Source organism: Oryza sativa, chromosome 1, assembly GCF_034140825.1.
Source record: "Oryza sativa Japonica Group chromosome 1, ASM3414082v1".
Taxonomy (NCBI): domain Eukaryota; kingdom Viridiplantae; phylum Streptophyta; class Magnoliopsida; order Poales; family Poaceae; genus Oryza; species Oryza sativa.
Window position 1 is genome coordinate 10085135 of NC_089035.1, and position 13764 is coordinate 10098898.

At 41.0% G+C, this 13764-nt stretch overlaps 1 protein-coding gene across 2 annotated transcripts; it reads left to right on the forward strand.

The window, feature by feature from the left end:
• Nucleotides 1-306: 306 nt before the first annotated feature.
• Nucleotides 307-7776, forward strand: LOC112937645 (probable mediator of RNA polymerase II transcription subunit 26b). Of its 2 annotated transcripts, none has more exons than XM_026022543.2 (10): nucleotides 307-514; nucleotides 951-1496; nucleotides 1681-1749; nucleotides 1891-1973; nucleotides 3371-3423; nucleotides 3585-3706; nucleotides 3883-3916; nucleotides 4001-4485; nucleotides 4567-4702; nucleotides 4812-7776. In XM_026022543.2, the coding sequence occupies exons 2-10, from the start codon at nucleotides 1065-1067 to the stop codon at nucleotides 4952-4954; spliced, it is 1557 nt and encodes a 518-aa protein (XP_025878328.2). In that variant the 5' UTR covers nucleotides 307-514; nucleotides 951-1064; the 3' UTR covers nucleotides 4955-7776. The 2 variants fall into 2 exon arrangements, with proteins under 2 accessions (XP_025878328.2, XP_066166158.1); XM_066310061.1 differs by having other exon boundaries at nucleotides 308-514; nucleotides 4001-4479.
• The last annotated feature ends 5988 nt before the right edge of the window (nucleotides 7777-13764 follow it).

Consider the following 13764-nt stretch of genomic DNA (forward strand, 5'->3'; position numbering starts at 1 on the left):
ACCATTCCTTGTCTTTATTATATCCTTAATTAGTCCAGCCATATATCTCACCCACCCTGAGAAGTGAATCAAATCATTTTACCCCCTCTATTTTACAACCATATCAAAGACCAAAACTTACAATATTTTAAAAAAGGATGAAGTATATCTTTCGATTCAAATAGCAGTAACTTGAGGGGCCAAAGTGAAAACTTCCCCCGAAACCCTGTCTTTGCCGTCCATTCCATTCATAGCCAAGCCAGCCGCGTCATAGAGCCGCATTAAATTCTTGCATCATCACGACACCACCACACCCCACGCCACAGCCCACAGCACATCGTCTTTTGCAAATTCAACGCAGCGCCAAAATCCAAAACGAAACCAAACGCGCCCCCGCCCATCTCCCCCCCTCCCCCGCGCGCCGCCGCCACCGCCGTGTGCCCGTCTCTCCGACCGCCGGCCGGCGAGAGCGTGCAGCTTAGAGTAGTCACCGCCTCCGTCGCCGTCGCCGTCGCCCATCGTCCTCATCCCACAGGTGCGTGCCGCGCGCGTGCTTGTCTCGTGACCCGTGTGTCGAGTAGGGGTGTCGCTATCTGCCTATCCAACCACGCGGAGATCGAGGCGCCGTTATTCTTCTTTTTTTATTTTTCATCAGGTCGCTTGCTTTCTGAGGCGCGCGTCCTCTTCCTCCTAATTCCCTTCCGTTTCACTAGCGGCGAGGGCGAGATCGAGGGAAACGTGAGCTAGAGTGATTAGCTCGCGATTTGTTAGGTGCTTAGGGGTCGCAGCGACTGCGTGGGTGGTGTTGGGGGGTTCTTGGGGGAACGGGAGATCGAGAGCTCTAGGGGGTTTGGATCTTGGGCTCGATCTTGGCTTGCTAGCTACGATCCTCTCGCTGTTCTTTGCTGCTTGGTTTGCTTGGGATCTTGATTTTTTGGGGGATCGTGATCGTCCGGTTCTTGATTTTCTAGGGTTGGGTAAGGTTTTGAGGAGAGCAAGCTAGGAGCTAGCTCGGGATCTCCGCCGGCGCCGGGCCGCCTGAGCTCGGAGGTCGTAGACGCGAGGATCTCTCTAGCTCGTCCGGAATGGAGGGCGGCGGCGCCGGAAGCGGCATGGAGAGGTGGCGCGAGATGTTCCGGGGCGCCGACATCTACGACGTGATCCGCAACGCCATCCTCATCGCCGGCGCCGACTCGCCGCGGGAGCTGCTCCGCCGCCGCCAAGGCATCATCGAGTGGCTGTTCGCCGTCGCGCCGGTGACGGTGCCGGTGCCGGCGCCGCTCGCCTGCGGCAGGGTCGTCGACGGCGCCGGAAATCGCCTACCACCAGCAGCCATCCCCGACGGAGGTGGCCATCACCATGATGACAACGATGGCAACTTCGCCGCCGCCGAGGCACAAACCTCGCTGATCGATCAGCAGATACTCGAGGCTCTCTACGACGAGATCGAGGAGGATACGCAGGTGATCAACGAGGTGCTCCGCATCAAGGATATCCTCATCAACTACAAGGAGCAGGTGATCTATTTATATATTTCTTGTTCATCACTTGATCAGCCAGACGAAACGAAATTGAAAAGAACAAAACTTTTCATCCATTAACCATCCAGTGCTGTACTCATTACATAGCATTGAGGATGTTCTTAGAGTATATCACTGATTGATTAATTAATTATACCTTCATTTCTGTGACCATTTGCAGTCGGTTGACACTTTGTTCGACGGTCTGAGGAGGCTGCAGCTGATGCGGCTGTCTATCTCGGTGCTGAAGGTAGTACGTAGTGCAACGAAATGAAGATATTTTTTTTTATGAATTAAAGCAGTGTTATCAAGGCATCAAGATCAAATGAGCATTATTTTTCGTTTGCTCTACTGATATTAGAATTTGAACCACCGATTATATTTCTTGCAGAGTACTCAGATTGCAGAAGCTGTTGCTCCGTTGAACAAGCATAGGTCACCGGTAATATGCAAAATAGCACGTGATCTCGCCAAGTAAGTTCGCTGCACTATTAGTTAATTAATTCCAGTTTGATGTTTATATATACTTGTGCAACTGCCAAAATAACAGAATGGCTAAGTATATGTAATGTCTGCGACCTGTGTATATATACATGACATGGAGGCTAGGGCTAGCTATTTATTAATCTTCTCCTTCACTAGGTTGTGTTTACTGTTTAGAGATGTAAAATTAAGGAACCTTACTATGTAGATTAATTCTCAACTCCTCTCAATAGTAAATACAAACTCTTGTGTGGCAATGTCCTGTGATTGTGCGATTAGCATATAATGGTTTAGCTTTTGGTAGTAAGATTGAGCTTTTGTTTTCATCTTCGATGATGTAAAGGCGAGATTGGATTCTATTGTCGAAAGAAAAAGGTTTTGAGTTCTATGAGCTACTGAGCTCCACCATGAAACTGCTAACACCAGCCTCTGTGATTTTTTTTAGAAAATGACAGTCGCTGTGATGCATTTGCTAAACTCATATATTCAACTTTCAATAGAACCTGAGGTAATATTATCCTTTTTTAAAAGAAAGAAAAGGGCGATTGGCTTGAGTATGCAGGATGATTAGCAATATCTCGAATATTTTAGAAGAAAACTTCTATGGTACTTGAGAAGCTAGGTAGTAATATGGAAGTAGCACGATTTTAATCTAAATTTGGTACTACAGAAATTTACATTCAAAATTATGGTGCTTGATCAGATTACTTTTACAGCCACCATAAAATCATTCTTTTTTAAATTTTCACATATTACACAGTTCAATTGTTCGTGTGTGTGTGTATGACACTCATATGGGGCACCATGGTATGAAATACACAAATTCGTCCAAATTTTTCAAAATTTTCAAATTCTGAGTATATACCTAGTTATATGTATTCGATTCATACCTATAGCTAGCAACAAAACAACTCAAATTTAACTTTATTTCACAATCCAATATTATATACCTAACTAATTATATGTTTGGATGCTATATACCTAGAATCAAATTCTAATAAAAACATGTTTAAATTCAGTTCAAACTTGTTTTGAACTAGTTAGTAAAGTAGTTAATGTTAATACCTAAACATTTAAAAAAGTTTCATACTCATTTGAATTGGGTATATACTTAATTTGAATCATAGAGCCCGGACACCATGGAGCACAAAACAAATTTAATATATATATATATATATATATATATATATATATATATATATGTGTGTGTGTGTGTGTGTGTGTGTGTGGGTGTGCGCGCGCGCGCGCGCTGTGCAACTGTGCTAACTATTCCTAGCTAGCTAGCATTTTATATGTTCATAAAGCTAGTGATGTCTACTGAAGTTCCCATTCGGTGCTACCCTGTGTTTCACCTGGACCTACTTGCTTGCATATTTGCTGTGATTCAGAGGCTGGAAAGGAGTAGCTGCTGACTGGGTAGGACCTTCTTCTGCAAATGCAGGTAAACTAGCTAGGTGACTTCAGTTCTCTTGTGTTGTGTCTCAACATTTTCTAAACCATTAATTATGTTTCTTACACTACTAAATAATATCATTTAGGTAATGGAAATGGTTTGCATCCCCAACACAACTGAATAATATTGTATTTGTTATTAATTTGCAGACACTTCTCCAGACATATCAAATCCATCTACCGTGGAAGATGACTTCGGCCTTCCAACTCCACCAATGGATGTGGGAGCGTTCTTTTTGCCCCAGTCCGCTGCCGAGCAATATGTATCTGAGGTAATTTTACATGTAAATTAAATGCTTCTTTTTTAGCTATAGTGCATTTTAACGCAGCTATAATTTGTCAACTAATTGTTCCATATTGATGAATGATGTTGATAATCTTGCTCTTGAACAAGACGCTAATCAATTTTTTGTTGCTTTCCATTTTCTTTTATTGCCACTACATGAAGTTTTTACATAAAGCGGATGATGATGATGACGAAAGTGAGTACAACAATTATCACTAGCAAACCTTTGTAAAGTATATTATGTTTCATTGATTAATAGGATTTGCATATCATGTAATAGGTCTAATACCCAATGCTAAAAATGATTGTGGTTTTGGCGGGTACAAGATGGAGATTGCAAAACCTGTAGCAAATATGGATGAAAACATATTGCGCAAGGGGAAAGATTTATCAAGACAACATGGTCCTCCAATGAGGCAAGCAAATCTACAGATGAAACTGGTAGATCCTAATGTAAATACTATCTCCAAAATCCATGGTTTACCAACAAAACAAACCCCACCGTTAAGACAAACAAACCTACAACTAGGAAAAACACAAGGGCCGAGATTACATATCAAGCCGGCCTCTCGGTTTTCTATAGTAACAACCAAGCCTAATAAACCCACACATAGTCAATACACATCAAGGAGTCAATTTAGTGAAGAAACCCAGAATAAATATGGTCTTGGCACGAAACCAAAACAGGCTCAACATCATGCTATAGCCATAACAGAACAACGTCCTATTGCTGTTGTCAGAAAGCCACTCCCTGATCATGTGAGTGTAAGTTCATATTTAATATTTTAATCACTACTTTGTTGTGATTCTTCGAAAGGCTTTAATAGTCGTGTGATTTGGTTTCAGAAGTTGGAAAGGCAAGCAACAATATTAGAAGGCTGCAAGGTAGGTATAGGGAAGAGAAACAACACCGACATAGCTGATTTGCGACTAGAGGCAACGAAGCGCAAGCTAAATGATGCCTACCAGGAAGCTGAAAACAGTTAGTTAATTTATTCTCTATTCACATTTTGATATTATTGTTATTACTGGCCGCGCATTGGCACTAAAGGGTCTAATTGTGCATAACCTTTCAATATATATTTATCCAGAGAAAAGGAAGCGTTGTGTGCAATATGTGGATATGCATGACGTCATACCAAACTTACAGCAAAGAAAGGCCACTACTACATCAACGAAGCAAAGAAGGAATAGACCAAATGACAGGTTTTCTGTATCCAGGTCACGCAAATGATCCATACATTTGGATAGCTTATTCTTCCCATCTAGCTTGAATAGTAAGATATAAGGAAATGCATCAACATTGATCTTGTGCCTGTCGGAAATATATGATGTACTAACTCTATGCATAGGAAGTAGCTAGTAGTACATGTCTTTACTCTTACAAATTAAACTCTTTTCAATTTTCAGAAAAAAAATCAAACTCTCTTACATATATATATATATATATATATATATATATATATATATATATATATATAAGCAGCTGCTTGAAACTGGTATAGTACTACAAAACCACAGAACATTTTTTTGAGCAAAATTATTATTTTTAGAACAATCAATGAACATTTGGTTTAATTAGAATTTTCTTTAGGGTCACAAAATGTTTCTTCATTATCACAAAAGCTTGTGTATTGAAGTAAAATTGTATTCAGATTTTTCCACTTGGAATTAGTGGAGAACTATGATATAGTTCAGGCTTCAGATTATATATTTGCGTGCTGGTTCCTCACTTTAAGTTGTTCAGAAAATCATTTGTACATTGGTATGAAGTATATTTTTATTTATACCAGACATAATTCTTCAATCTGATGTTACTTAGAATCTTTGAAATCCTCTCATTTCTCTTGCATAGAGTTTAACTTATTCAATCAGTCGTGTGTTCTCATTTCCAGCTTACCGCATGCATGCATTTGCTGATTTAATTTAATTAGATGCTCATGCAAAATTGTTCGTGCAGTTTCATGAAGTCCCCTAATTTTATCGTTATATGTAACCTTGATGACACTTTTAGCTTCATTTTATGTTATGTGAATGTCGTTGATCTTGGTTCTTACCATAATGAGGTCAGAAAAACTACTATTCCCCTCTGATGATAATACTTATTTGATTTTATTGAAGTACTTTTTAAAACTAATCTATACATATGGTCATCATATTTATAAGACAAATATTTTAGATGTTATTTATAGTCAAAGTTTTTAAAGTTTGCCTAAAGTCTTATATATCCAAAACGATAAATAATATTAACCCGAAAGGAGTAATCAAGATGATAGTATTTGAATATGTGTACCATTTTATTTATATATAGTACAATATGGAGTAGATTTTTTTTTTACAGAATGGACTATATAACCCAGCCTCTACGCTACCCTAAATAGATTTACACGGCCAATGTACGGAACACATATTTTTTTAAGTAATCAAATGTATTTATATTAGTAGGGGCCTATTTGTTTTGGAGGAATTTCAACCCGTGGAAATAGCAAAAGTGGAGGAATAGGAATGCATGCACACTTCAATCCACAGGAATTTTTCAAGGATTTGAGTGGATAGAAAACAAATTATATTTTCTCTCTACATTTTATAGGAAAATAATATTTTTTTTGGTTTTTCTGTATTTATATTCCTATAAACCGAATTGCATTCATATGAATTAATTATTAAAAATCTAAATACTTTGAAATTCCTCAAAAAACGAATAGGCCATACATATGTTGATGCTGGCAAGTACTGTGTCATGAACAACTGCATTGTAATATGCTCACTGTATGTACGTAGGGTAAAATAATTTTAGATACACAATGAGCATATGCACATTGCGTTAAAATGGTGAATGCATCCGTGCAGATATCTTAAAATCATAGGAAGAAAACTAAATTGAAAAAATTGGCTGCGGTATATTTTAAGATCAAATGAAACAGTCAATAGAAAAGGTGAAATAGAATCGATCATGTACTTGACTACTTGAGCTAGCCACATGGGGGGCGAGCGTAGGCCTCCCCAATGAAAATTCTATATCCCTATCTACTGATTAAAGTAATGTGATTTAGTAATTCGCTAATTGGCCCTCCTTCTATTACCAAGGGAGGCAACCGAAGTAAGTTTATGGGGCTTTGGCCTTCTGAATTTTGATTGCTGTCGTGTGTTGTGTGCTGGTCTTGCCCAGGGTAGATATGGCTGACATGGGTTGTGCTACCTGATTGGTTTTAAAATCTGCACTATATGCACACAAACTAATTAAAGCCGGTTATTTGTTGTAAATATTGTCTCGCTAATCCTTGTTTGCAAATCACCGCCAAAAAAAGGTTTTAATCTCATTAGTTCAGTATATATCATTAGTGCTTACTGTTTAAAATATCAGACTTATAAACAATATAGATCGAATATTTGCTTGCTGCTTCGTTTTGTCAAGATCTTTTTTTTTTGTGCTTTTCAATCTACAGTAAAAGAAACTTGATACCTCTCATATATGTACTGTAAAAATTCTCAATTATTTGCGTGCAATCAAAAAATTGAAGTGTGTATTTGTTGCTTATTATTATTATTTTCACCTGTCCAAGTAACCATGGCCCCCTCATATTTAAATCATGGCTAACACTAACAGTTGAATTCGGAAGGAATTTCTGTTTCCATGGGTCTATGCATGCATATGTGGCAGCCTAGCTGAAGATGGATGGCTGGAGACGGGCAGACGGCCCGATCTGTTCTAATGGAATTCATGCATGCAGGGGGTAAACAGGTCTAAGATGACCAGCAGGCTAATCGATCCTAAAGCATCAAGAATTAGCAGTCCTCATCAGGTCCCAAATCCCAAGCCTAAAACGTCGACAAATAAGAAACCGGAGGGAGTAGCTTTTAAAAATATTGTCACTGTTAAATTTATATCTACATAGATCACTCAGCGATCCCTCAGAAGATGTGGTTTATTATGTACTTCTTCCGTCTCATAAAAAACCAATCTAATACTGGATGTACTATGAATCTGGACATACCTCTGTCTATATTTATTATACTAGATTGTGTCACATCTAATCCTAGATTCGGTTTTTTTGAGACAGAGGGTATATTACTAATCGTTTATGAATTAATTAATGTACGGCCTCGCGAGTGAGCCTCTCGGACTCTCGGCCCGTGCGATTAATCAGATCATCGCATGCAGGCAGCTAGCTGTGGCGATGCTCGCCTGCCGGACGGCCACGCGCACGTACGCACGCAGTCACTGGTCAGGCTCTCTAGTAGACTATAAATATACGAAGCCACTAATTACCATGAGTTCATTCTAGTTCTTTTATTCAGGATGCTATGTAAGCATAGACCGCATGATAACGTGCTAAAAATACAATAAATTAATGACATGGACTGATGGACACATAGTTTGGAAGGAGATTAACTAATAGAGACGCATGGTTTGGAAAGAGATTAAGTAATAAAGTACAGCACAAAGCGGCTAACTATACAAGCATGTATAGCTGTATTTGGCCGGCCCTGGCTTGCTCGATCGACCAGTCGACCGGCCATGGATGACGGGAATGACGCCGAGCTGAAGCTTACTACTGTACGTACCAGTACATGCGGATCCTGATTCTTTGTCCCACATCGCCATTTCGAGCGGAAACCGCGGCCGATAAGTCGCGCGGCGTCCCCGTCTCCGATCGCCGGGCGTAGCGGGTTTTAGCCTCGCTCGCTTGCTGAGCTGTTGTTTCATCTTAGGAAAAAGTTCACTCGATGTCTATCTTGTTATCGAGTTTAAAAATCATTCCCTGAATCAGAATGCCGGATATAACACGTCGCTAATGTTTTAAAACCGGATCACTGTAGGTCCTAAGATAGTATTGTTCCGGATTTTAGCTGACGTGACGTTGATATGACATTAAAAGAAAAAAAAGTTAAAAATTAAAACCCACATGGAACCTGCGCATCTTAGTGCTCCTGGAACGCTCGACCGCCGCAACGATGGTTGCAGAGGTGGGCGAGGAGGCAGGCACCGCCACGGTGGGATCGCATCAGCAGCGGAACTCCATCAGCACGAACCACTCGACGCCTACTTCTCAGTCGACAGCTGCATCCGTCACGTCGACGCCCCCGCTGCCGCAGCGCGTCGATCGCCCCTACATCAAGTGCCAACAACTCACTACTGCGGCGTCCGAATCGCGAGGTCAAGTGCGACCGCGCCCTCAACGACCGGCTCCGCGACGACTTCTCCGATCGCCTCCGCCAACTTTGCTATGACAAGGTGCATGCCCCCAAGCTCTTTTTCTTGCACCTCCTCTACGCCCAACCGCCCAGGTACCCACCTCCATCCATTGATCAGCAGTTCATTCAGGATGTGGATTTTTTTTATCCCTCAAGGGAATATCTACTCATTCCTTACTCATTCCTTGCATGTCATCTAAATAGTTATAAAAAAATTAAAAACAATTAACAACATAGATTAATATAAAATATATCACTCCACAGACATGCAAGGTCAAATTCGACTTCTATAAGTTGCAACAAATTAAACTAAAAATAGTTATCGTACATTCGCAGTTATATTTGTTATTTTTTTGTTACAAATTGTAAAAGTTAAATTTTAACATGCATGTTTATGGAGTGATAAATTTCATATTACTCTATCTTGTGAATTTTTTTCAAATTTTTTATAACTATTTATGTGACATGCACGAAACGAGGGGATATTCCCTCAAGGAATGAAAACACTTTTCCGTTTATTCGGATGTGTATTTTCATCCCTCGAGGGGATATCCTCTCGTTGCTTGCATGTCATCTACATAGTTATAAAAATATTTTTTAAAAAATAACAATATAGATTAATATGAAATATATTACTTCACAAGCATGTAAGGTCAAATTGAAAAGTACGCGTTAGTTAAACAACTCAACCAAAATAATCTGCGTGTGAAAGTTGAAAATAAAACTAATGATTAGTTGATAGTTGCAGAGTGTATGGAGATTCTTGGATTGATTGATAACAATTTAGTGCAAACATAAATTTTTTTTAAGCAAAGGGCAAAGCCCTCCATTTCCATTAGAGAAATGTAGAGATTCTTTACAAGAGCAGAGTCTGAACCTCAGAGGTAAACCTCCCAGGTGCTCAACAAAAGCAGAGGATAACATCGTGCCTAAAGCACAAGCTAGTTTTTTCCTGAAAAAAGACCCCCACATCTGCTACTCAGACCTACGAAGGATCAACTATCCAAAAACCAGAAGGATCAACTATCCAAAGCGCCATCCAAATTGTGACTTGAAAACTTCACTTACTATTTGTTTTAGCAGTTGTACTCCCCATTGCAACTTTCCTTGCCTTTCCCTCGAATTCTGTAAAATGGCCTAATCCGACATTAGAGAGCAAGCGTTTTATAAGAATATCAACAGGACTATTTGGTAAAATATGATCAAAGCAGGTTTTATTTATTGCTTTCTAAATAGCTCAGATTACAGCTGCCACACCCACTAACATTAATTGTTTTGTGGTTTTATCACATGTTTGAATCCAAAAACTTAGCATGTGCTTCAGGTCTTTAATCTGTTTCATATCAAAAGCACAAATCACAACGTTCCAAATAATTCTTAGGACATTCAAAAAAACAAATGGTGGATTGTTTCTTTTTGTTCACAAAACTGACACAGATCATTCCCCTGTTAGACTTTGCACTAGGATCACCTAGGTTAGATCTAGTCGGGTGGTTCTATTTGGGTTTGATGAACGACATTGTAGATGAAAGGGAGAGGGTTTAGATACCGACCGGTTGAGGAGTTCGTGGAGGAAGAGGCGCCGGACATCGTCGTTGTCGTCGCGGCTTGACGTGGATGCGGCGCCGGTGAGGTCGACGGCAATCACGGCTGCGGCAGTGGTGGTCGTAGACGTCCCGGCGATGAGGCGTGGCGCGGCGGTGGCGTTTCCCGTCACTGGCTGCGCCCCCTCTCGATCGGATTAGGGTTTTGTGGGGTGGAGTTGGCGGCGGCGGTGAACTTCGTACACTGTGCCGTGCCGGCCTCCACCCCTCTTTTATATGGCGCAGTGTGACGGGGGCCCACCAGCCATTGGGCTGGGCGCCCCCGATCAGGGCGCGGTCAAGGCCCCCTTGAGCCGTTGGGCTCAAGGGGAGGGAGATCTATCTAACATTCTCCCCCTTGATCTCACTTTTTCTTTTAGCTTTTTCTATTCCATCACAGATTTGTAAATAGAGCATGTTTCATCGTCACGGTCAATCACCGATGGATTCGACAGCCACTATACACATCTCTATTCAGAAACAGATACTTTACTTTTGGGCCCTGTAGTCCAGGATTCATAAGGCTTCCCTTAAACCCATGCCGGCTACATGTTCCTTGAACACGTTGGGTGGTAGGCCTTTCGTGAGCGGATCCGCGAGCATCCTTTCTGTTTTAATGTGCTCGAGACTGATTGTTTGATCCCGGACTTTGTCCTTCATAACATAGTACTTTATGTCAATGTGTTTGGCAGCACCACTTGACTGATTGTTGTGAGCGTACATTACTGCGGGTTCGTTGTCGCAGTATAACTTTAGTGGTTTCTCAAAACTGTCAACCACCTTTAAACCGGGTATGAACTTCTTTAGCCAGTTCACCTGCCCCGTTGCCTCATAGCATGCTATAAACTCGGCATACATAGTAGACCCTGCAGTGATAGTCTGTTTTGAGCTTTTCCATGAAATAGCTCCTCCTGCCAGGGTAAACACGTATCCCGATGTTGACTTTGTATTATCTTTTGCAAAGTCAGAATCTGAGTACCCCACTATCTGGAGTGATTCTGATCTTCTGTAAGACAGCATGAGGCCTTTTGTTCCTTGCAAATAACGCAAGACTTTCTTTACCAATTTCCAGTGCTCTAGGCCTGGATTACTCTGAAATCTGCCAAGTAACCCGGTAACAAATGCCAAGTCAGGTCGTGTGCACACTTGCGCGTACTGTAGGCTTCCTACAGCTGACGCATATAGCTTTGTTTTCATTTCATTGAGCTCATACTGATTTCTGGGACATTGCGATGCCCCATACTTTTCGCCTTTCATTATAGGAGCAGGTGTAGCACTGCATCTGTACATGTTGAATTTCTTCAACACCTTTTCTATATATGTCTTTTGAGAAAGTCCCAATGCATACTTTGTTCTATCTCGGTGAATCTCTATGCCCAAAACATATGAAGCCTCACCGAGGTCTTTCATGTCAAAGTTTGAGGACAAGAATTTCTTTGTTTCCTGCAGTAGACTGACATCACTACTAGCCAGTAGAATGTCATCCACATACAGAATTAGGAAAATAAATCTCCCATTCTTAAACTTTGAATAAATACAGTTGTCCTCGACATTCTCTTGAAACCCAAATTTCTTTATTGTCCCATCAAACTTCAAGTACCACTGTCTCGAAGCTTGCTTTAATCCATAAATGGATCTCTTTAGACGACATCCCATATTTTCGTTTCCTTTCATGACAAAACCTTTCGGTTGCGCCATGTATACTTTTTCCTCCAAATCTCCATTTAGAAATGCCGTTTTTACATCCATCTGATGTAATTCCAAATCATAATGTGCCACTAGTGCCATTATAATCCTGAAGGAATCTTTACAAGAGACTGGAGAAAATGTCTCATTGTAATCAATCCCTTCTCGTTGCGTGAAGCCTTTTGCCACAAGTCGTGCTTTAAACTTTTCTATATTCCCTCTGGAGTCATATTTGGTTTTGTAGACCCATTTACAGCCTACTGTTTTGGCTCCTTTAGGAATTTCTTCTAAATCCCAAACATCGTTTAGTTTCATTGATTTCATTTCATCTTTCATGGCTTCCAACCATTCAGATGAGCGAGCGCTTCTCATGGCCTCTTCATATGAGGTGGGATCATCCTCCATATGCGACTCTTCTATATTATAAACTTTATAGTCATCACGGATAGCCGATCTTCTTACTCTTTCAGACCTTCTAGGGGCCTGCACATTTGGCACATCCTGTACCTGAGGCTCTTGATGAGTCTCCTGTACTGGCACATTATCTATTTGAGGCTGTTGTAGCTCCTCCTCTGGTGTGGCAACCATTTCTGTTGAATCCTGTATAACAGGTTCCTCACTCTCATTCATTGTTGCCACAGGAGGGGTAACAACAGGTGCTGGTACCTCAATGACAGGCATTGCAGGCACAACATCAGCAGGTAGAGAGAAGAAAGGTTCCTGAGTCGACGGAGCGGGTACAGACACCCGCCTCTCCTCAAGATCAATTTCTCGAACTACCGAGCTCCCCCTAATCATTTCGTCTTCCAAGAAGACGGCGTGTCTCGTTTCTACAAACTTTGTATAACTGTTTGGACAGTAGAAACGATAGCCTTTTGATCTTTCAGGATAGCCAATAAAATGGCAGCTGACTGTTTTGGGGTCCAACTTCCCAATATTTGGGTTAAATACTTTGGCCTCTGTAGGACTCCCCCACACACGGAGGTGAGTTAGCGAGGGTACTCTTCCTGTCCATAGCTCATACGGTGTTTTGGGCACCGATTTGCTTGGAACTCTGTTGAGAATATGAATGGCGGTTTTTAACGCCTCCATCCATAAACCGAGTGGTAGTGTGGAGTAGCTCATCATGCTGCGCACCATATCCATAAGGGTACGGTTGCGCCTTTCAGCTACCCCATTCTGTTGAGGTTCGCCCGGTGTTGAATACTGGGCTACTATTCCATTCTCTAGCAAGAACCTTGCAAAAGGTCCAGGGACTTGCCCATAAGGCGTATGTCGACCATAGTACTCCCCCCCACGGTCAGATCTTACTACTTTAATCTTTATATCATGCTGATTTTCAACTTCAGCTTTGAATATCTTAAATTTATCCAGTGCTTCTGATCGCTCTTTAATTGGATAAATATAACCATAGCGGGAGTAATCATCTGTGAATGTTATGAATGAGTCATAGCCATCCACACTTTTCACAGGAAATGGACCACAAATATCTGTATGAATGATCTCTAAAATTCCTGCGCTTCGTTTTGCACCCTTTTTGATGCTCTTTACAAATTTTCCTTTAATGCATTCTATGCAT

Excerpts from the sequence above, each read along its gene's own strand:
- LOC112937645 (XM_026022543.2), top strand. The coding sequence starts at position 1,065 with ATGGAGGGCGGCGGCGCCGGAAGCGGCATGGAGAGGTGGCGCGAGATG. Across the intron at positions 1,750-1,890 it reads TGTCTATCTCGGTGCTGAAG|AGTACTCAGATTGCAGAAGC; the intron begins GTAGTACGTAGT and ends TATTTCTTGCAG. Across the intron at positions 3,707-3,882 it reads CCGAGCAATATGTATCTGAG|TTTTTACATAAAGCGGATGA; the intron begins GTAATTTTACAT and ends CACTACATGAAG.